The sequence below is a fragment of the Oryctolagus cuniculus genome, chromosome 7 (genome assembly GCF_964237555.1).
Source record: "Oryctolagus cuniculus chromosome 7, mOryCun1.1, whole genome shotgun sequence".
NCBI lineage: Eukaryota > Metazoa > Chordata > Mammalia > Lagomorpha > Leporidae > Oryctolagus > Oryctolagus cuniculus.
Window position 1 is genome coordinate 23,597,093 of NC_091438.1, and position 20,888 is coordinate 23,617,980.

At 48.1% G+C, this 20,888-nt stretch overlaps 1 protein-coding gene and 1 long non-coding RNA gene across 8 annotated transcripts in view; both read right to left on the minus strand.

The window, feature by feature from the left end:
• LOC138850385 (uncharacterized) overlaps positions 1 to 13,186 on the minus strand; it is a 28,045-nt gene extending 14,859 nt beyond the window's left edge. The window contains exon 1 of the long non-coding RNA XR_011390091.1: positions 12,810 to 13,186. This is a non-coding gene — a long non-coding RNA (uncharacterized lncRNA). The remainder of the gene's footprint in view (positions 1 to 12,809) is intronic.
• Positions 13,187 to 14,099: 913 nt separating this feature from the next.
• The window catches only part of LOC100344022 (gastrula zinc finger protein XlCGF7.1), a 37,193-nt gene continuing 30,404 nt past the window's right edge, over positions 14,100 to 20,888 (minus strand). For 5 of the 7 annotated variants that reach the window (XM_051837010.2, XM_017338463.3, XM_051837007.2 and 2 more), the window contains one exon: positions 14,100 to 18,759. In XM_051837010.2, the coding sequence (XP_051692970.2) occupies positions 18,120 to 18,731 (612 nt within the window). In that variant the 5' untranslated portion in view covers positions 18,732 to 18,759 and the 3' untranslated portion in view covers positions 14,100 to 18,119. Of the gene's footprint in view, positions 18,760 to 20,211; positions 20,753 to 20,888 lie in introns of those variants that run through there. The other 2 variants (XM_051837011.2, XR_007915990.2) reach the window with 2 other exon arrangements.

Genomic DNA, 20,888 nt, shown 5'->3' on the forward strand with positions numbered 1-20,888 from the left:
GGAACAAAATAGAATCACCAGAAATCAATACAAACGTCTACAACCAACTTATATTTGACCAAGGAGCTAAAACCAATCCCTGGAGCAAGGACTGTCTCTTCAACAAATGGTGCTGGGAAAACTGGATTTCCACATGCAGAAGTATGAAGCAAGACCCCTACCTTACACCTTACACAAAAATACATTCAACATGAATTGAAGACCTAAATCTGCAACCAAACACCATCAAATTATTAGAGAACATTGGGGAAACACTGCAAAACATTGGCATAGGCAATGAGTTCTTGGAAAAGACCCTAGAGGCACAGGCAGTCAAAGCCAAATTTCACAAATGGGATTACTTCAAATTGAGGAAGTTACTGTACAGCAAAAGAAATATTCAGGAAAGTGAAGAGGCAACTGACAGAATGGGAGAAATTATATGCAAACTATGTGACTGATAAAGGATTAATAACCAGAATCTACAAAGAGAACAAGAAACTCCACAACAACAAATAAAAAACCCACTTAAAAGATGGGCCAAGGACTTAAATAGACATTTTTCAAAAGAGGAAATCTAAATGGCCAAGAGACACATGAAAAAATATTCAGAATCACTAGCCATCAGGCAATGCAATTCAAAATCACAATGAGGTTTTCACCTCACCTCAGTTAGAATGGCTCACATACAGAAATCAACAAACAATAAATGCTGGTGAGGATGTGGGGGAAAAGGTACCCTAATCCACTGTTGGTGGGAATGCAAACTGGTAAAACCACAATGGAAGACAGTTTGGAGATACTCAGAAATCTGAATATAGACCTACCATATGACCCAGCCATCCCACTCCTCAGAATTAACCCAAGGGAAATGAAATCAGCAAATATAAGAATTATCGGTACCTCCATGTTTATTGCTGCTCAGTGCACAATAGCTAAGACATGGAATCAGCTTAAATGCCTGTCAACAGAAGACTGGATAAAGAAATTATGGGATATGTACTCTGAAATACTACACAGCAGTAAAAAAAAAAAATCTCGTCATTTGCAACAAAATGGATGAATCTGGAAAACTTCATACTTAGTGAAATAAGCCAGTCTCAAAGGGACAAATATCAAATGTTCTCCTTGATCTGTGACAACTAACTGATCACCTGAAAGGAAACCTGTGGAAATGAAATTGACATTATGAGAGGCAATGACTTGAACAGCCCTTGTCTTGACTGTTGAGGAACACTTTTTTATTTTATTTTATTTTATTATTTTTTTCTACTTAATACCTTTGGTTGAACTCTTTACTTAACATAGAATTAAAATTGATCCCAGAAATAATAACAGTAGGAATAAGAGAGAGAGGAGCTGTACAGTTTGGCACACGTTCCCACGGACTTACCCCTAAGGGTAAAGCTTGTCATGGAACTCCAAATCCCATTACGCTGGGTGGTATTAATGCCACCTTAAGTGTTAAAGTGATCATATTAAGTGTGTAATTGATCACATAAATAGGATTAAGTGTCAAAGGGATCACATAAATAAGACCAAGTGTCTGGTAATAACACTAGATAGAAAAGGAGAGAACCTTCAACATAGGAAGCAGTCCATACAGCAGACTCATAGAATGACAAACCCTTTAAATAGCACTCTGACCTCAGAATCAGCCCTTAAGGCATTTAGATCTGGCTGAAAAACCCAAGAGAGCTTTTCAGGCATGGAAAGCCAAGACACTGTGGCAAAAAAATGTTCTACATGAAGGATATCTGTGAGACCCCAGTGGAAAGAAGGGGCCATCAAAGAAGGATATACTTTTCTCTGAAGGGAGGAGAGGACTTCCCCTTTGCTTATGGCCCTGTCTAAATACTGACAGAGTCTGTGGACTCAAAAGACTTCCATAGCATTGGCAGCTCATGTCAAGAGCCTCGGTGATCATTGATGTCATAAATAAGAGTGTTAATTGTTAAATCAACAACAGGAGTCACTGTGCACTTACTCCCCATGTAGGACCTATCTTTAATAAGTTGTACTATGAAAATTAGCTAAAATTTGTTTTCAAACAGTACTTTATACTTTGTGTGTGGGTGCAAATTGTTGAATCTTTACTGAGTGTAGAGTTGGTCTTCTGTACATAAAGTTAATTTAAAATGAATCAATGAAAATTGGGATGGAAGAGGGGGTAGGAGGTGGGACAAAAGTAGGGGTGAAAGAGCAGGTATAGGGGGAAGAACCATTATATTCCTAAAGCTGTACCTGTGAAAATTGTTCAATATATAAAAGCTTTCTTTAAAAAAATCTCTAAAAAATTATCAAATATTTGGAAATCAAGAATCATACATGTAAGTAACCCATATGACAAACAAGAAAATTATACATAATCTATATACTAGCAACACAATTTGAAACTGAATTTTTAAAAACAATATTAAACATTTAGAGATCCATATAATAAAATCTGTATGAGACCTATATATTAAAAACTATAACATATTACTGAGACAAACCAAAAACCTAAATGATTGAAGAGATATACCATTTCCCTTAATATGGTTAACATATTCAGTCTTGCTGAATTTATCAATAGATTGAATATGATCCTAGTCAAAATCCCAGTGGAAATGGAAAAAAAGATAATTCTAAAATTTATATGGAAATCCAAGTAGCTTGTAATGGCCAAAAGTTTGAAAGAAAGAGGGGTACATTTGGAGGACTTAATCCAAATTTTGAGAATTGTATAAGTATAGCAATCATGATATTAGGATATAGATGGGCATGTTGATGAATGAAACAGAGCAGAGAGGTCATGTACATGATCATACAATGTGTGGTCAGTTGGTTTTCAGCAAAAGTGCCAAAGCAATTCACCGGGCAAGAGAAAATAGCAAATGTCTTAGAAACATACCTAAATATAATAAAAAACAATGTAAAATTAAATATAGCAAACATAATGGCAATAAGTTTTTAGTGAATAAAATGAGGAAAATAACTAGTTACATAGAAATGATTGTAGATCTTTGCCTCTTGTCATATGCAAAAATAAATGTCCCTTTGATCAGGAGTTAAAGACAGAGAAAATCATTTGTAAATACTTTAGTTTTCTGGAGTGATGGAGAGGAACCAAGAAAATCATAAAACTGATAAATTTAATAGTATAAAATACTGGAAAGAATGAAAGTGCCCAAAAAGAATATTTTAAGAAATATAGTAGAAAAAGCAGTTCACATCCTTAGGAATTAAAAGCATATTATGGGCTGGTGTTGTGGCACCGTGGATTAAGCTATCATTTGTGTCAGTGGCATCCCATTTAAGAGCAAAGGTTGGAGACCTGGTAGCTCTGCTTCCAGTCCAGCTCTCTGCTAATGTGCCTGGGTGGTGGAACATGTGGCAGTGGCGGACAGAACAGTGTAATGACCCCCAGTCACCTGTCACCACCTTCACAATTATCACACATAGCCAACGTTGTTTCCTCTCTATCTACACCCTCACCCATACTCCAGGTTAGTTAGAAACAAACTCTGAATGGCATCTCATTCAGTACCTATCTCTGAATGACAGGGATCTGTATAATTAACATAAGCATAATGACATAATCATAACTAAGAAAAACTGATTCTATCATATCAAGTCTCCAATTGCTGTTCGAGTATCCCTAATGACATCTACATTTTAATCGTCTCTCTGCAGATGAGGCAGCCCAGAGCCTTTGGTTGGTGGTTGCTGGTTTTCCCACTCTGATGACGTGCTTCTCTGTCTCCCCCTGCTGTCAGCTGGGCCAGCAGAGTTGGCCCAGCACCCAGTTTCACTGCCTTGCGCGTATTTCAGGCTCTCACAGGCAAACTTACATAGCTGGTGTTTGGGCTGTCTCATTCTCTTTCAAAAGTTACCCTGTTTCCTTCTTTTTTTAAACATTTATTTAATAAATATAAATTTCCAAAGTACAGCTTTTGGATTACAGTGGCTTTTCCCCCCCATAACTTCCCTCCCACCCGCAACCCTCCCATCTCCCACTCCCTCTCTCATCCCATTCACATCAAGATTCATTTTCAATTCTCTTTATATACAGGAGATCAATTTAGTATATATTAAGTAAAGTTTTCAACAGTTTGCACCCACACAGAAACACAAGTGTAAAGTACTGTTTGAGTACTAGTTATAGCATTAATTTACATTGTACAACACATTAAGGGCAGAGATCCTACATGGGGAGTAAGTGCACAGTGACTCCTGTTGTTGACTTAACAATTGACATTCTTAAGTATGATGTCAGTAATCACCCAAGGCTCTTGTCATGGGTTGCCAAGGCTATGGAAGCCTTTTGAGTTTGCCAACTCCGATCTTATTTAGACGAGGCCATAGTCAAAGTGGAAGTTCTCTCCTCCCTTCAGAGAAAGGTACCTCCTTTGATGACCTGTTCTTTCCACTGGGATCTCAATCGCAGAGATCTACCCTGTTTCCTCCTTATTTACTTTTTTAAGATTTATTTAATTTACTTATTTATTTGAAGGCATAGTTAGAGAGAGAAGGAGAGACAGAGAGAAAGGTCTTCCATCTGCTCATTCATTCCCCAAGTAGCCGCAATGGCAGGAGCTGGGCTGATCTGAAACCAAGAGCCAGGATCTTCTTCTGGGTCCCCAACACAGGTGCAGGGGCCCAAGCACTTGGGTCATCTTCAGCTGCTTTCTCAGGGCATCAGTAGAGAGCCAGATCAGAAGAGGAGCAGCTAGGACTCGACCTGGCGTCCATATAGGATGCTGGCGCCATAGGCAGAGGCTTAACCTGCTACATCACAGCACCGGCCCTATTATTTACTCCTAAAAATCATAAAAGAAACAAATTTCTCCTTGGATTGCCTCCTATTTTCTTGGCAACTCTGTATTAGCCATCAGCCTTCATTTCATTTCTATGAGGACAACTTGTTCTACTTTGCTGACCTAATATTTCAGGATCTCTAAAAAGCTCATGGTTCTACACATCAATTCATTCCACAAATACAACTGAAATCTGTTGATTCCTGACTTGGTGAGGTTTGCTTTCCAACATAAAATGGGCCCCTTGGAGCTGTAGACAAACAGAAATCCATGAATGCTTTAAACATCAGTTCTCAAAATGTGCACCAGAGGGAGCCACTTTCCTATTTGTGTCTGTCACACAAATTACCGTTTTACTACCATAAATTATATTCAGCCTGTTTAGATCCTTTATTGTGCAAAGAATCTCACACAAATTATATTGTTTTTTTTAAAGATTATTTATTTATTTATTTATTTATTTATTTATTTATTTATTTGAAAGGCAGAGTTACTGAGAGAGGGAGACACAGAGAGAGAGAGAGAGGTTCATTACCTAAATGGTCAACAACAGCTGGAGCTGCACCAAGCTTCAGCTAGATTCTTCCAGGTCTCCCACATTGGTGCAGGAATTCAAGCTCTTGGGTCATCTTCTGCTGCTTTTCCAGGCACTAGCTGGGAACTGGATCAGCTTGGAAAAGCCAGGACTTGAACTGGCAGCTGTATGGGATACCAGCATTTCAGGCAGCAGCTTAACCAGCTACACCACAATGCTGGCCTCACAAATTGTACTTTTAAAACAAAACAAAGGGGGCCAGTGATGTGGAGTAGCAGGTAAAGCTGCTGCCTGTAGTACCAGCATCCCATATGGGTGCCAGTTCGAGTGCTGGCTGCTCCACTTCCAATCCAGTTCCCTGCTATGGCCTGGGAAAGCAAGTAGGAGGTGGTCCAAGTCCTTGGGCCCTGAAACTTCTGGTTCCTTGTTTTAGATCATTGCAGCTCCAATCATTGTGGCCAACTGGGGAGTCAACCAGCAGATGGAAGACCTCTCTCTCTCTCTCTCTCTCTCTCTCTCTCTCTCTCTGCCTCTCCTTCTCTCTCTGTGTAACTCTGACTTTCAAATAAATCATTTATTTTTTGGATGCATCAACAAAGGGAGAAAAGACAAAAATGGCATAATTACCCCTGAACAGTTCCATTTTCCATTTACATTTGTAGGCAAAGGGCCTAGGGCCCACGAGTTGAACTTGTGCAGATGTTGAAGGCTTTTTTCATACCCAAAATACTAAGTGAAAACATCAATAAATTTTCAGTTAAATGTTTATAATTTATTGTAAGTGGTCTCAAAAGCATTTCATTATGTTTGAAAAATTAATAGATTTCATTTATATCATGACATACTCTTAAAATTTCCCAAATAAGCCCCAATAGTGGCCAAGAAAATAGTCAGTTAATAGAGCAAACATCTATCTGGCACCTGAACTGTGCCAGGCATTGCTTCAGGCAGTGGGGACACAGGGTTCCATTGCCCTTGACACTCACAATTGATGTAAGGAGATAACGGACAAGCAGGCAAATAAGCAAACAAAGCAGTGTTGATGATAAATGCTACTGAGGCTACATAAAGAGATGGCTACAGGTATATAGCAATGCCGCCTGAGGTGATGGCAGTACGCTGATACCTAAGCTATAAGAAAGAGCCCTGGGAAGATTTGAGGGCAGAATATTCCAGAATACCCCCAGGCTAAAGGAAAAAAGTGAAGATATTGTCCATGACAGACTGTGATATTTTATTGATTGATTAAAAAGGCAGAGCAATGAGACAGACAGAGATCTTCCATCCACTGATTCATTCCCTAAATGCCTACAACCACCAGTGCCAGGACTGGTCACAGCCAGGTGCCCAAATTCAATCTGGGTCTCCCCACATGGGTGCCATGGATCCAAGTACTTGAGCCATCATCACCTATTTCTTCCTGGGTACCTATTAGCAAAAAGCTGGAACTGGAACTGATGTGAGGACGCAAACCCAGACACTCTGTTATGAGAAGCAGGCATCAGCTGCTGAGCCAAAACACTGGCCCCGACAGAATTTTTAAGGAGATAGAAGAGCAGGTCCCAACTTGCAATTTTTTTGACTTTACAATGGTGCAAAGCAGTATGCATTGCATTCAATAGAAACCATACTTCCAAGTTTGAATGTGGGTCTCTTCCTGGACCAGTCATATGCACAGGAGCCTCCCTCCTGAGACTGTGCAGGGGCAGCAGCCACAGCCCCAGTCAACCCAGCTTGCAAGGGGAGCAATCTGCACCCTGCCATGCCCTGAAATGCCAAGACATAATGGTTAGTAGGCAAGGCACATTCCATTCCACTTCAACTTTGTTTTGTCAACTTGTGCTAATTATGAGGAGGTGACCCCAGGAGGTCATGGAGCAGATGCAGCGTGATGGGGAAGAGAGGGAGTGCTCAGGAACAGGCAGGTAACAAGGGGGAGCAACCTCGATGGCATTGTATTTGATTTCATTTACTTTTAGTTCTGTGTTTTAATTAAAATGAACTAAATTTTTAGCAAGTGCTTTTTCTGCCTAATCATGTTTTTTCTCCATTAATCTCCTTAAGTGGTACATTTCTTTAACAGATTTTCTGAAATTGAATCACCCTTTCATGTATGAGATAAAAGCTTCTTGGTCATGTTATGTTTCTAAGTCTTTCATTTAATTTGCAAGCATTTTATTTTGGATTTTTGCTGTTATATTTCTGCGATTAGCCTAAGTTCTTCTCCATTGTGTTATCCTCCTCTGGTTTCATTTTCAAGATTTTCATGACCTTATTCATTGAGCTTGGGAATGTTTCCCACCTCCTCCCCTGGAAGTTTGGGTTTGAAGGCTCATCTCTTCATTAAAGGTTGACAATCAGGGCAGATGTTGGGGCATATTGAGTTAAACTGCCACTCGGGATGCCCACATCCTGTAATGGAGAGCCACTTCAAGGCCTGGCTTCTCTGCTTACAATCCCGCTTTCTCCAGAGAAAGAGGCAGATGATGGTCCAAGTACTTGGGCCCCTGACACCCACATAGAAGAACCAGATTGAGTTCTTGACTCCTGGCTTCAGGAGTTGCAAGCATTTGGAGAATAAACTAACAGGTGAAAAATTGTATGTGTGTGTACACATCCCTCTCGCTCTCATTTTGTCTTTCAAATAAATATATAAACCTTTACAAATAAAATAAAAATAACAAACATCCCCAGTAAAACAATCTGAGCCTATCTTAATTTGAAGGAATGAGAGTTACATTTCTGTCTACTGAGTCAAATATTCAAATGCTTCTAGGTGTCTTCAGATTGTGTTAGGCCTCTTAGTAATTTATATTTTTCTAGAAAATTATCCATTGCATGTGCGTGTAAAATTGCTTGTCATAAATTGTTCATAGTACTCTGTTATCATCTTGTATCCATAGTTATAATCTCCCTTTCATTCCTAACATATTTATATTCATTCCATTTCTCTCTCTCTCTGTCTCTCGCCCCTCCCTCCCTTCCTTTTTTCTCCAGATGTTTTTCTATTTTATTTTCTGTTCAAAGAACCAATTTTAGCTTTATTGAGTCTCTCTATGATTATTTTATTTGCAATTCCAGTAATATTTATTTTATTTTTCTCTTTATTTGGGTATGTTATTCTTTTTCTAACTTCTTAAGTTGAACTCTTACTTTTTTGATTTTCAAACTTTCTTCTTTTCTAATGAAGACATTTCAAGCAGTAAAAGTTTTCTCCTAATTACTATTTTTATAGCACACATTTTAAAATGCAATGTTTCCATAGTCATTCATTCATAAATATTTAATAGTTTTAATAGTTTCCATTATTTCTTCTTTGATCTGAATTATTTAGTGTGTGTTTAAATTTTAAATTTTTAAATGTTCTTCACTGAATGTGTGAAAGCTTTTGCAATCTTTTTGTTCATAACTTCTGACTTGTTGCAGTGCATTCACAGGACATAGTCTATCAGGGACGTGGTATTAGTGAAGAATTAATCTAGTGCCTGAGATGAGGTGGTTGTGCTCACTGGCTCTGTTCCTTGATTTTCCCATATTGGAGGATTTCCTGAATATCCCCCAATGATGCCCAAGGAAACAATCCCATTTTATAGTACTCCCCAGGGATTAGGAAGATGTGACTATAAACATATACCAACAAGGAGTAGGCAACAGAAACTGAAGCTCCCAATGTGATATTTTTGTTGTTTTTAGTCAAGTACAATGCCCAGAGAGCATGAGTCCAGGCCAAACCATATGTATGTAGCTAGACCATCAACCTGTTCTTGAGAGCCTCCCACTGTTGGGAACTGCAGGCCCTGGACCTACAAAGTCACAACATCACCCTCGAGAGGTTTGTACAGGGAAAAGTAAACTGGAAAATGATACACCAGTACAATCTGTCACTGATTGGAGATAGAGGCAAAAATTCATGAGATTAAATCTTAAGAAAACATAAGGTATGTGGGATAATTCACCACGTGAGACATTTGCACAGTAAAGTCCAGGGTTCTAGGGAGGGAGAAACCACAGAGCAGTAATAGTGGTACCTGTCTGTCCCCTTCCCCCTCCCCACCTCTCTCATCCCATCACCCCCTCAGGAAAAGGTATGCAGGATTCTTTCTTTGGGCCTCCGTCACTCTGGCCATAGCATGTACCTGAGCCTAGGGAAGCCATCAGGAGGCTCATTGGCAACAAAAACAGTGCCCAAGAGATGTCCTAAGCAGGGTGGTCACATCCACAGTTGCCTCTGGTTGTCTGCATGGTACACAGGGCACATGGACAGCAGAGTGGAGAGGACACTGTAGGATACCAACAGTGGTATTTGTTCCTCATCCATCACACAGCGCACTCCCAAGACCCTCATAACAGAAGGCAGATTCACAGGGAAAAACTTGCAAATTTATTTACTACAAGATTTATGTGAAAGGAGCCTTTGGAAATGAAGAGGCAAGAAAGAAGGAAAACTATTTTTTGGACATATTTGCAGAAGTATAATTGGAGGACAAAGAGGCATGACCTAACGGGAATTAGCAAGGCATATAGAGGGAGTCTCTGTGTAAGCTTCCCTTCCTCTAGGTTGAGGGATGGCACCTCCAGAGTAAGGGTCATATGACCTACTGTAAAGGAAGGTCAGAGAAAGGCTAAGGGAAGACGAAAGCAACCTTCCAGGTTCTGCCATTTTCTCAGATACCAAGGTGCTATATCTTGGGATACAGCCTGTTCTGATCCTTGACAATGTCAAGCTCAGTGGCAAAAAGGAAAAATAACAAGCACTGGTCATGAGGCAGCAGACTGAACCCATGAGGAAGCGCAAGTGGGAGGTGGGAAAAGCCATGGCCAATGTGTCCACCTCGCCAGCCCGAAACATGTTTCTTTTCATGAACAAATAGACTGAGCCCCTCCTAAATTCCTGATCTGTGTGTAGCCTGTTCTTGCCCCAGAAGCACACTTCCTCCTCCAGTATGTGCTGGCAGTGCCGGTGCACAGTGGCGGCTGCTCGTTTCCTCTGTCCACCAGCCTCCTGCATCACTCAGGACCCCTCATGCAGCACCAGGTCACCCTTCCCAGAGCCTCTCTTACTGCACACAGGGGCACAGTTCCGTTACTCCCATAAACAAAGCTTCTGTGGGACCCATATGCTTCACACCCAGTCTTGGGGGTCCTGCCTGGCCCCTCACCAGTGAGAGAACTGCAGGTCCTTCCTACATCCCATAGGTCCCTGTCCCCAGCTGCTGCGCCTTGTATTGGCCTGTCGACAATGGTCATCATGAGACAGGACAGGCAACATGCTGGTCTGCATGTGAAACACTTCCTGAGTCCAAGGCTAATTCAAAAATAGGAGTGGATATTCCTAGTTTTGCATGGGTTTAACTGAAAGGAGCCATGAACTTCCAGAAACAAAGAAGATCTGCTCCAAGGTGACTTTCTGTGGCTGCTGCTAGAAACTGCCAGCAACTGCAGTTCTTCTGCTTAAAAAAAAAGACAGTTTCAGTTCATCAGGCATCTGCTGCAGCACAGACAGTGGCAGCTGTAGGAAGGAGCAGAGGCTGAGTCATGGGATTGTGATGAGACCCAGGGAGGAGAAGCCCTGGCCCCGGGGCCTTCCTACATCCCGAGAGGCCTGAGAGCCAGCCCATCTCTAGGCCTACATGGGCCTCTCTTCTTCAACACCCAAAACAGCTCCACACAGGCAGTCAGGAAAGCACCTGACAGGCACCTCAATGACCAGCTAGTCTACCCCATTCATTTCACATATTGGAAACAGGCTCAAAATGCAGAGGAACTTGGCTAAAGCCACACAGCCAGACTAGACCTGCAACCCCTTGATCTACAATCTAGACTCTTCCCCTGGTCTCCAGTCCAGAGTGGCTCCAGTGCAGCTGGTGAGAGGAGAGCATGCCAGTACTGATGTCCTCTGGCCTAGGCTCTTGCAACGGAGCAGTTACCTGCAGCCCATGACGAGCCTATCGGCCGTCCATCACCAGGGCCAGTGAGGAACCAGCGTCATCCAGAGCTGCCAGAGGAAGATGCTAGGCCATGGCCTCTTCTGATGAGCCTGTCTTCTCCAAAGAGCATTGCCCTGGCTGCAGGGAAGCTGTGTGGTGGGGGGAGAGGGCAGGATCCTGGAGGTGGGGCCTGAGACGAAGCTTCTTGTTTGGGGAATAAGGATTGTTGGGAAAGGCCCCGGGGTGAAAGAGCAATCAGCAAAGGGTAGGGGAAAGAAGCCGGCAATGCGGTCTGAGCTGGCGCCCAGCCTCAGTCTGGTCCCATGGGGGAAGCTGTAAACCCAAGCTGCACGGCAGAGCTCCTGACCCAGAGCACTGGGAGGGGGGAGGGAGGCTGGGGATAGTGCCCAGGCTAGGCAGCTGGGAGCCATTAGCATCAACAGCTGCTAACAGCTGGAAAACGGATGTGGGGGTGACAGTAGGGCCGGAGGGGGCAGAGCACTAAGAGCAAAGCCGATGTCCTCGCATTCTAGGACTAGGACCCAGAGATTGAAGCTCAGGAGGTCCTAGGGGGCGGAGACAGAGAGTGGAGGAGCTGTTCCCCCTGAGCCACGCCTGCTTGCCCAGACCTGGCCCTTACCTGCTGTGCTGTGCTGTGTTCCCGACTCCAGTGAACGCTAAAGGATGGGATGGGCCCCCGGAATGTGCGCTCCAGTCCCAGGGAACAGGGATGGCCATGGCTGTTCTCTGGGTCCCTAGGAGCCTCTTGTGTCTGCACCCCACAAGCTTGCCTGAGAGAAGAACCCCATTTCATTCTTCACTTGAGGCAGTAGGGCCAATGGGTTGTGTGAACCAAACAGCCCTCCTGAAAGAGAGGCGGGCAAGGGCTGCGAAGCCAAGCTTCTCAGTGCAACGGCTTAGATAACTGCATGGGTTCCTGCTAAAGTGGTTTCTGGAGGCTGGGGGGGGGGGCATTTGACACTGGTTGGGACACCCACATACCATGTTAGAGTCTGGGTTCCAGTTCCAACACCACTTCCTGCTAATCCACACACATTGGAAGGCGGTGGAGACAGCTCAAGTAGTTGGGTTCCTGCCACCCACATGGGAGACCTAGATGGAGTTCTCAGCTCCTGAGAATTGGGACTGAACCAGTTGATGGAGATCTTTTCCCTATGTGTCTGTTTCTCATTCTCTCTGCCTCTAAAAATAAATGTAACTTAAAATTTTTTGAAGGGCTGGCGCTGTGGCATAACAGGTAAATCCACTGCCTGCAGTGCCATATGGTCCCGGCTGCTGCTCTTCCCATCCAGCTCTCTGCTATGGCCTGGGAAAGCAGTAGAAGATGGCCCAAGTCCTTGGGCCCCCGCACCTGTGTGGGAGACCCAGAAGAAGCTCCTGGCTCCTGGCTTCTGGCTTTGGATCAGTGCAGGCAGCTCTGGCTGTGTGAGTGAACCAGTAGATGGAAGACCTTTCTGTCTCTGCCTCTGTCTCTCTGTAGTTCTACCTTCCAAATAAATGAATACATCTTTAAAAAATAAATAATTTTTTAAAATAATTTTGATATACCTTCTGCCTGGAGTCCGAGAGGGCTTGTAACTGCATTGATGACAAGCTCCCGGGTGGCCCCAACACTGTCAGTCCAGACAGCACCTCCTCTGTTGCAAGAGCGTTGGTCTCCACCTGGCATCCACCCCCACCTGTCTTCTCACCTCTGGTTTTCCTCTGGTGAACAGTTCCTCCCTCAATGCCAGACCAAGAGGAACTGAGCCCCTTGGCAGCCGTCATGTGACCAAACTGTGTCAGAACACTGTGCTCCTGACCCCTGCAACTGGCCAGAACACAGGCAGTGGCCCATTCTGGCCAACAAGAGGCCACGTTTCAGAGTCATGAATGAAAATAATGGAACCGGGGAGGAAAAGGACTGAGCTGCTGCCACTGCTGCCACTGCTTCCCCTGCTGTGAGAGCTGAGCAGAGCAGAGCAGGAGCAGGGCTGGGCTCTTGTCACCTGCAAGTTGCTGCACTTCTCAGTCCCAGGAGCCAGTGACTGCCCTTTGTGACAGACACCAGCATCACTGTCCCCAGCAGAGCCAGGTTTGAAAGGCGCCATCCTTGATTTACTACCATTCAGGACCCTCCTTGGCTGACAGAGGCAATGACTGCAGCCTCAAATCCTGGCAGGAGAGCCAGGCATGAGATGAGGGTGCTGGAGTGAGCCTTGGCCAGGACTGGATCCTGGACGTCCCAATCAACAGGGGGGAGCATACATACCCAAGGCCATGGTCATGGTGGCAGGTGGACCTGACACAAAGCCACTGCACAGCACCTCCTGCTGGAGAAGGCTCGCAGGCTATGGGGCGAGGTGAATGGGCTGGTGGCTCTGAGAAGCAGCCCATGGTGCTGACGGGAAAGCCTCTGCATTGCTTGGCATCAGCACCACTTACTCAAACGCTCACTAGATTCTTGCCACCCCGTGAGGCAGAGGGGCAGATACTGTTTTCCCCATGCCATAGGTAAGAAAACCACAATCATAGGAGAGGTGTGACTGATCCAGGCCCTCTTGTTCCAAATGGACCAGCACTGGGGGCCAGGGACCCTGGCCCACCTCTCAAGGGGCAATGCGATCACACTGAAGCTCCCATGGAGGTCTGGTTGGCCTCACTGTGCTGGACTGAACAAGCAGCTGTGGCTGCAGTATGAATGCAGGAGCCCCAAATCCAATGCAGGAAGCCTGCCTTAGCTCACTGCTGTGGCTTCTGGTGTGGCCGCCACCTTCCCTTGAACAAAAATCCTCAAAACAAGTGATGGAGGCTGAGGTGGAAGCCCCCACCCTGCTCCCAGCTCCGCCCCCAGTGACCACACTCACACCAATGAATGTCAAGAGAACATTTATTCTACTTGGTCAGTTCCAGCAGGTTTCAATCACCTCCAGAAACATCCAGCCTGGACAATAATATGTTTATGCCTGTGTAGCCATGGGGGTCCCTCCTACTCCCACTGCCCCAAGTACTGGAGAACCTGAGGCCTCTGGTGTCCATTATCAATCCAGGGGAGCCAGCCAGTCCAGAGCTAGCTAATCCCCAGTGCTTTCCCCCTGTACACCTCCCACCCACCCCCCACACATGACCTCCAGCATTTGACTCATCATTAAGTAGACAAGTGTTTCCTGAGAGTTATGAGCCCAGCCCTGTGCTAGACCCAGTTGGGGTTCAAGAAGAAATGACACAGTCCCTTGGCCTCAGGGAGCTCACAGTCTAGTTGGGGACTCAAGACAAACACACACACATACACCCACAGGCAACCGGAGCTTACAGAAGACAGCACGTTCCACTGACAGTGAGACAGAGGGAGGAACATGGGCTGGGTGCTTTCAGAAGCCAGGCCCTGGTGGATAAGAAAGGATTAGTTGGGGGAGGGTGGAGGGAAACATTTTAGAGCGATACAGGGGAAGGCACAGAGGTAGAACGAGCACAGCACAGTTACAGGCAGGGAGGAGACAAGCTGAACAAAGCAGAGAAGGGTGTGTAGAGGTTTCCTCTGGCCTGGCCAAGGAGGGAGCCAGAGTGGAAGCTTGTGGGGTATAGAGTGTCTTTTCTTTCTCTGATCACCCCTCAGAATGTTCTGTTACCCCAGGGTATATGGCAGGTGGTCAGCAAGAATCTCTGAGGCAAACTGCATTGGGATACAGGACAAACAAGAACCCGGAGCAGGGATCCACAGGTTTCCCTCCCATCCCTGGGCAGCTCTGCCTCTTCGGACAGGCAGCTCATTCTGGGGAGGCAGGTGTGCACTTGTGGGCTGCCCTGCTCAGATGTGAAGGTAGAAGGCCTTACCCTGCTGCCAGTCTGGGACTCGCCCCTCTGCTTGCACTCAAGGAGCACACACACAGCTCTTCCACAGGTTTCTCTTTTTGCAAGACCACAGACACCAGGAGTGCTACTCTCTCCTCTTCTTCACCAGCCTTCCCCCACATGATAGCTTCCTGGGGCTGACCACCTGGTCAGGCAGGAGGCACTGCTCTCTGGCTATGACTGAGAGAAGCAGGATTTTTTTCTCCCCAGGGTAGACTCACACCAAACTCATGTTTTCACTACCGTCCACAGCAGTCCAGCTTCCCTGGAGACCTCACAGTGGAATCTGAGCCCAGGCCAGGAGCACAGGGTGCCACTGTGAAAACCAACAGCCAGCCACTTAGGCAGAACAAAAGACCAAACCAGGAGAGCAAAGCAGCCTGGGGTAGGGGGACCCCCCAACAAGGACTGGAGAAAGGAAGTCAGATTGCAGAAACCTGATACATTTAAAGTCTTGTAGAGCAGCTTAATAAAAAGGTTCTCTTGCCAGGATTGTTTATTCCTGACCAAGGACAGGAGACTTGTCCAGGAGAGAAACACTAACTTGTACAGTGGCCTCAACCCAGGGCTCTGTGATTGGCAGCTAAGGAAAGAGCAGCAGGGTAAGCCCCCAGGGCTGAGGCTCTCAGCCCCTGGAGTCCACGGATGGGTTTCATTCAGGAAATCCAGGGACTCCTGAAAGTTCAGGGCATGGCTGAGTCTACGTGGGCCTGTGTGCTTTCCCCGGGAGAAGGTCCACGGCCTTGGTCAGATTCTTAAGGGGCTGCATGACCCCAGGGGTTAAGAACCACTGCTCAGAAAAGAGCAGCCCGTAGGGTGTCATGCATATCTCAGGAAGAGCCAGAGCTGCAATGACCTGCTGTGTTACCTCAGGCCAGTCACTTCCTCCCTCCGAACTTCAGCCAAGTGGTGGACCAGGCAGGAGCAGAGAAGCCAGTTCTCCACACCACAGCCCCTGCAGCCACACAGGAGCTGAAGTCCACCCCCAAGCAGCCAGGTGGAGGTATGCTCTGGCTGCGACTCCCCGCAGCCCTGGGGTTCAGAGACTGCCTCCATTTCTGAGCTCCATCCAGTCACTTCTATAGGTCCCTGCAGGGCACCTCCTGAGGTAGGTCTTCTTAGGGGATGCGTCCTCACGCCAGGAAGCAGCTCCAGACAGGCTCCCAGGGGACCCCAGTTCCAGTCTGTGCCAGATGTGCCTGTACGTTCTGGGTCCCAAGGTCCACCCCACCATGCATCTGTTCAGAGACAGAAGAGACGAGGGACAGGTGTAGTGCCACCCCTCAAGCTAGGAAGGAGCACTCAGCTGGCCCCGCCTAAATCTGTCCAGGCTCTGAGTGAGTCCCCTTAGCTGCTAGCAAGCACTGCAAGGATTATTAGCACCATTTACAGATGATATTAATTGGGCTCAGGGCATTTTGGTGTCCAGCTCCAGATGACCCAGGTCCCCGTTTAACCTCAGATTCTCCACCATCAAGCATTAGTCCACATTGTAAAAGTCTCCTAGGGCAGCAAGTCAGGGACAACTCCGAGGAGCAGCACAGCAGCCAGGAAAGGGTAGGGGCAGAGGGGAGAGACGGGTCTCCAGGACTGGGCAGGAGCTAGGCTAAGACTGCAAGTCCTCTCAGTGCCCAACTTCCTCCCTCCCAAGAACACTAGCAGAGACACCACGTCCCCTTTAGGCATCCATACCACCCAGGGACAGACCTCACCTGGGGCTCCTATCACAGGCTCCCTGGTTACAGGACCAAATCCTCCCACGTCCTTTTTTCATTCTTTTAACACCCAACCTGCAGTCTTAGAGTTGGGAATCCAAAACAAAACCCAGGCCACACCTATCAGATCACCGGGCACTGATGGATTTGGGCAAGCCTCCATGTTCCCTGTCTGCCAAATGGCTGAAGCAGCCTGCACCTCGGAGCACCAGCTTGCAATCAGAGGCCCCAGGGGAAGCCTGGCTTTCTCTTTGTCACTGCGGGACCCTAACAAAGCCTGTGGGGGGAGGGGGGGCTGTAGGCTCTCACTGGGATGACCCCAAGCCTGCCAAGGCTCCTGCCCTTCTATCTGCCCTCACAAGTCTCTCAGTCCCTGTAAAGCCCAGGCTGAGGCCACCATGTGCTCCTCATTAAAGACCTCAAATGTCCCTCCCACTAGCCACAAAATCCTTCTTGGCACCCCCCTCCCCCAAAGCATCCTTTCACATGCCTGCTCCTTTTGTCCCCAGGAGCAGCTTAAAGCCATTGAACTAAACTCCTGCGAGAAGCGGCTCACCTTCTCAACCTGGAGCAGTCTACAGGTTGTCCCCTTACTATGGCCCAGATCCCTTGTGTGTGGTCATCCGGAGTCCTCATCTCTGCCAAGAGCCAAGCTCAGCACAGCATGTGGCCCGCGGGGGGGGGGGGGGTCAGCAAGTGCGTTTTGTTCCAGTGACATCACGCTCCCTTGTAATGGGAATTACAATCACACACACGGTCCCAAGAAGGAGAGGTCCCTCATCTTCAACCCCAACTTACAGACGAGCAAACCGAGACATGGAGTGAAATGACTTCTCAAGGACACCAGAGAATGAATGCAGGAGCCAGGATAGCCTGGAGGTTGAGGGTGGGCCGGGGGATTACACAAAGCAGCCTCTCCAAGTCGCTTTCAACTGTGACATTCTGAGAACGAAGATCCTTAAGCAGCTAGTCATAAAGAGATCTCCACATCCGGTAAGCCTCCCCCCACCACCACCACCTGCCAAGCCTGAGAGGGGCTCTGGCTAGCCTGCACAGGCTCACATGCCTTAGGCAGGACAAGCCTGAGGAGGGAAACCAAGGCAGGGACCCAAAGCAGCTGTGTGCAGAGAGCCACAGGGTCCTGGGGCAGGAACGGAAGCAGGTGGTCCCAGGTCCTTGAAGATCCCAAGCCAGTCTTTCACCTCCCCTGTGATCCCTTCCAGGGCGGGGACCATAGCCCATCGACACCTCCAGGGATCCAGGATGCAGCTCCCGGGCAGGAAGCAGCCCGCTGAGGCAGGCCCCGGGCGCTTCATAGCACGCGGCCTAAATGGGCAGCCTGGCCCTCGGGCAGATGGCCGTGACTGCGCTGGTGGGTCTTGAGCGAGCCCTCGCGCGCAAAGCTCTTGCCGCAGCGAGAGCAGAAGAAAGGCCGGCGCTCCCCGAAGACGCCTGGGCGGCGCGGGTGCGGCGCGGGCATACGAGCATGCGTGCGCTGGTGGTTGAGCAGAAAGCGCGGCTCGCGGAAGCAGCGGCCACACTGCGCGCACTGGTGCGGCTTCTCGCCGCTGTGGATGCGTTGGTGCGTGAGCAGGTTCTGCTTGAGGCTGAAGCAGCGGCCGCATTCGGGGCAGGGGAAGGGGCGCTCCCCGGTGTGCGTGCGCTGGTGCACCTCGAGGTTGTGCTTGACGCTGAAGGCCTTGCCGCACTCGGGGCACACGAAGGCGGCCGAGCGGCCTGCCCCAGCGTGCGCCTTTTGGTGCCGCACCAGGCTGGGCTGCTGGGAGAACGTCTGGCCGCACAGCGGACAACGGTGGGACTGCTCCTCCGCGGGATGGTGGATGACCAGGCCTCGCTCGTCTCCTAGACCTTCCTCCCCGTCCCCCGCAGGGGACCTGCCCCCGGAGGACGCCAACTCGGTCATGGGCACTTCCGGCTGCAATCACCAGCCCCTGGGGGAAACAAGCAGAGAGAAGGGTCAGTGAGTAGGAGCGGGAGAGTCAACCCAGCCCACAACCTCCAGCATTCTCCACCCTTGTAGTTTTGTCCAAGCCAAAGCTACCCTGCTGGGAACTGCTGCCCTTCTTTCTTGCTCTACCCCTGGATCAAAGTCCCCTTCCTTCCAAGCTCAAGTGCCACTCCCTCCTAGGAGCCTTCCCTGACCCCTCCCACCCCTTCTTGAGCCATGTGGCCCAACCCTGTGACCATCACTCATTACAAGCCATGAAGACCAGTCGCACCACCTGTCTCCCCAACCCACCCCCGGCAGAGTTGCCTTCTTTAACCCCAGCTCCGAGCTCTGTTCCTTCCAGACAAAGGGCATAGAATAAATGCTGATGGGGAATATTCAGAGGCTCCTAGTATTTTGTTAGCCTTCACTGAATTTGTCTTCTCTCTCCAGCCAGATCCTCAAGGAGAGGGCTAGGGCAGCACACCCCAAACCTGGAGTGAAGGGTAGGATCACCTGTGGTTTAAAGATAATTTCTGCAAAGCTTAAAACAAGAAACAAAGCCAAAACCTTATAAACTTGAAAGTGTCCTCGGTTAAACATTAAAGGCAGCAGCTCTTTGTTTTCAAAATGAGGAATGCATTTAAAAGCACTGCAAATCACTGAACCAGAGTGTGGGCTCCCTGGGGTCCGGGAGCCTGGTTCCTTTGGTGATCCTACACACAGACTGGCCCAGGGTAAAGCAACACACACAGTGCTCAGCAAACATCCCCCAGCGCCTGTTCTTCTCACTCTGGTTCTCAAAGAGCACTCCTTCCCTGGGGGAACCCAGGGCCCCCTGAAATGGCCTCCCAGTGTCCTCACAACAGCCCTGAGAGAAAGGGCAGAGCAGATGGCCCAGGAGTGCAGTGGAGGATGGCCCAAGTGCTTGGGCCCTGCACCCCATGGGAGACCAGGAGAAGCACCTGGCTCCTGCCATCGGATCAGCATGGTGCACCGGCCACAGCGCACCAGCCACAGCGGCCATTGCGGGGTGAACCAACAGAAAAAGGAAGATCTTTCTCTCTGTCTCTCTCTCTCTCTCTCACAGTCCACTCTGCCTATCAAAAAATAAAAATAAAAAAATAAAATAAAAAAAGGGCAGAGCAGGGGACCCACTGTATTAGATGAGGACACTGAGGCTCGGTGAGGTCAGCATATTTGCCCAAGGTCACATAGCAAATGACCAGAACTAAGCCCTGTCTCCTGACTCACCACCCAGTATACTGGCTGCTCACAACTAAACACCCCTCAACACACACACACACACACACACACTTGAGACCACCAGCAACAGCCATCACAGAGCCACCCACTCCCAAAGGACTGCTGCTCCTGGAGGGCCACCATCCCCATACCCCTTTAAGGGAAAGAGGCTCCTACGGGGCAGTGAGGAGGGCTCCAGCCATTCCCCCACCTTCACCCAGCCTGCCACCCAAGCAGGGAAGCTTGCTGGCTGTTCCACTGGACCTCCAGCCTCCTCCACACCTCCAACCTCAGTCAATCAATCTGCAGAGTGGGGGTCTCTGAGACACTCCCCTTTTCTTCTCCCCCTACCCTCAGGCCAGGGTGAAGCAGACAACCTAGGGAGGGAGGACAAGTACCACTGTAATAGATGCCCACCCACAAGTCTCCCTGAGCAGCCGCAATGATATTTGCAAAGACAGACCATCAAAGTCCCTTTGGCCAATCTTGGCCTGGCCCTGTCACTAGGCAGCTTCTCCATTCTCCCCAGCCGTACCCCTAAATGAGGACCCGCCCACTCGCCAAGAGGGTCCAAAGCCACAGCCTCCATCTCTCTACCAAGTTCCTCCATCCCGTGCCACACTCACACCCGCGGCTGCTGCCCCTGCTCCTCCTGGGTCCAGGGGTGGCTCTTTCCTCCAGAATCCGCGCTGCCCAACGCAAATACGGTACCTCTCCCGCAGCGACGCCCAAGCCCCTCTCCCCCCGCCCGCATAAAGACAACAGGCCTCCCGCAAGGTTATCCAAAAGCTGTATGAATTGAAAGGACGTCTGACCCCACCCCACCCGAACCCCCCCGCGCACAACCCTGCCAACTCTCAGGGCAGGAGCGACCCTAGAGAAATATGG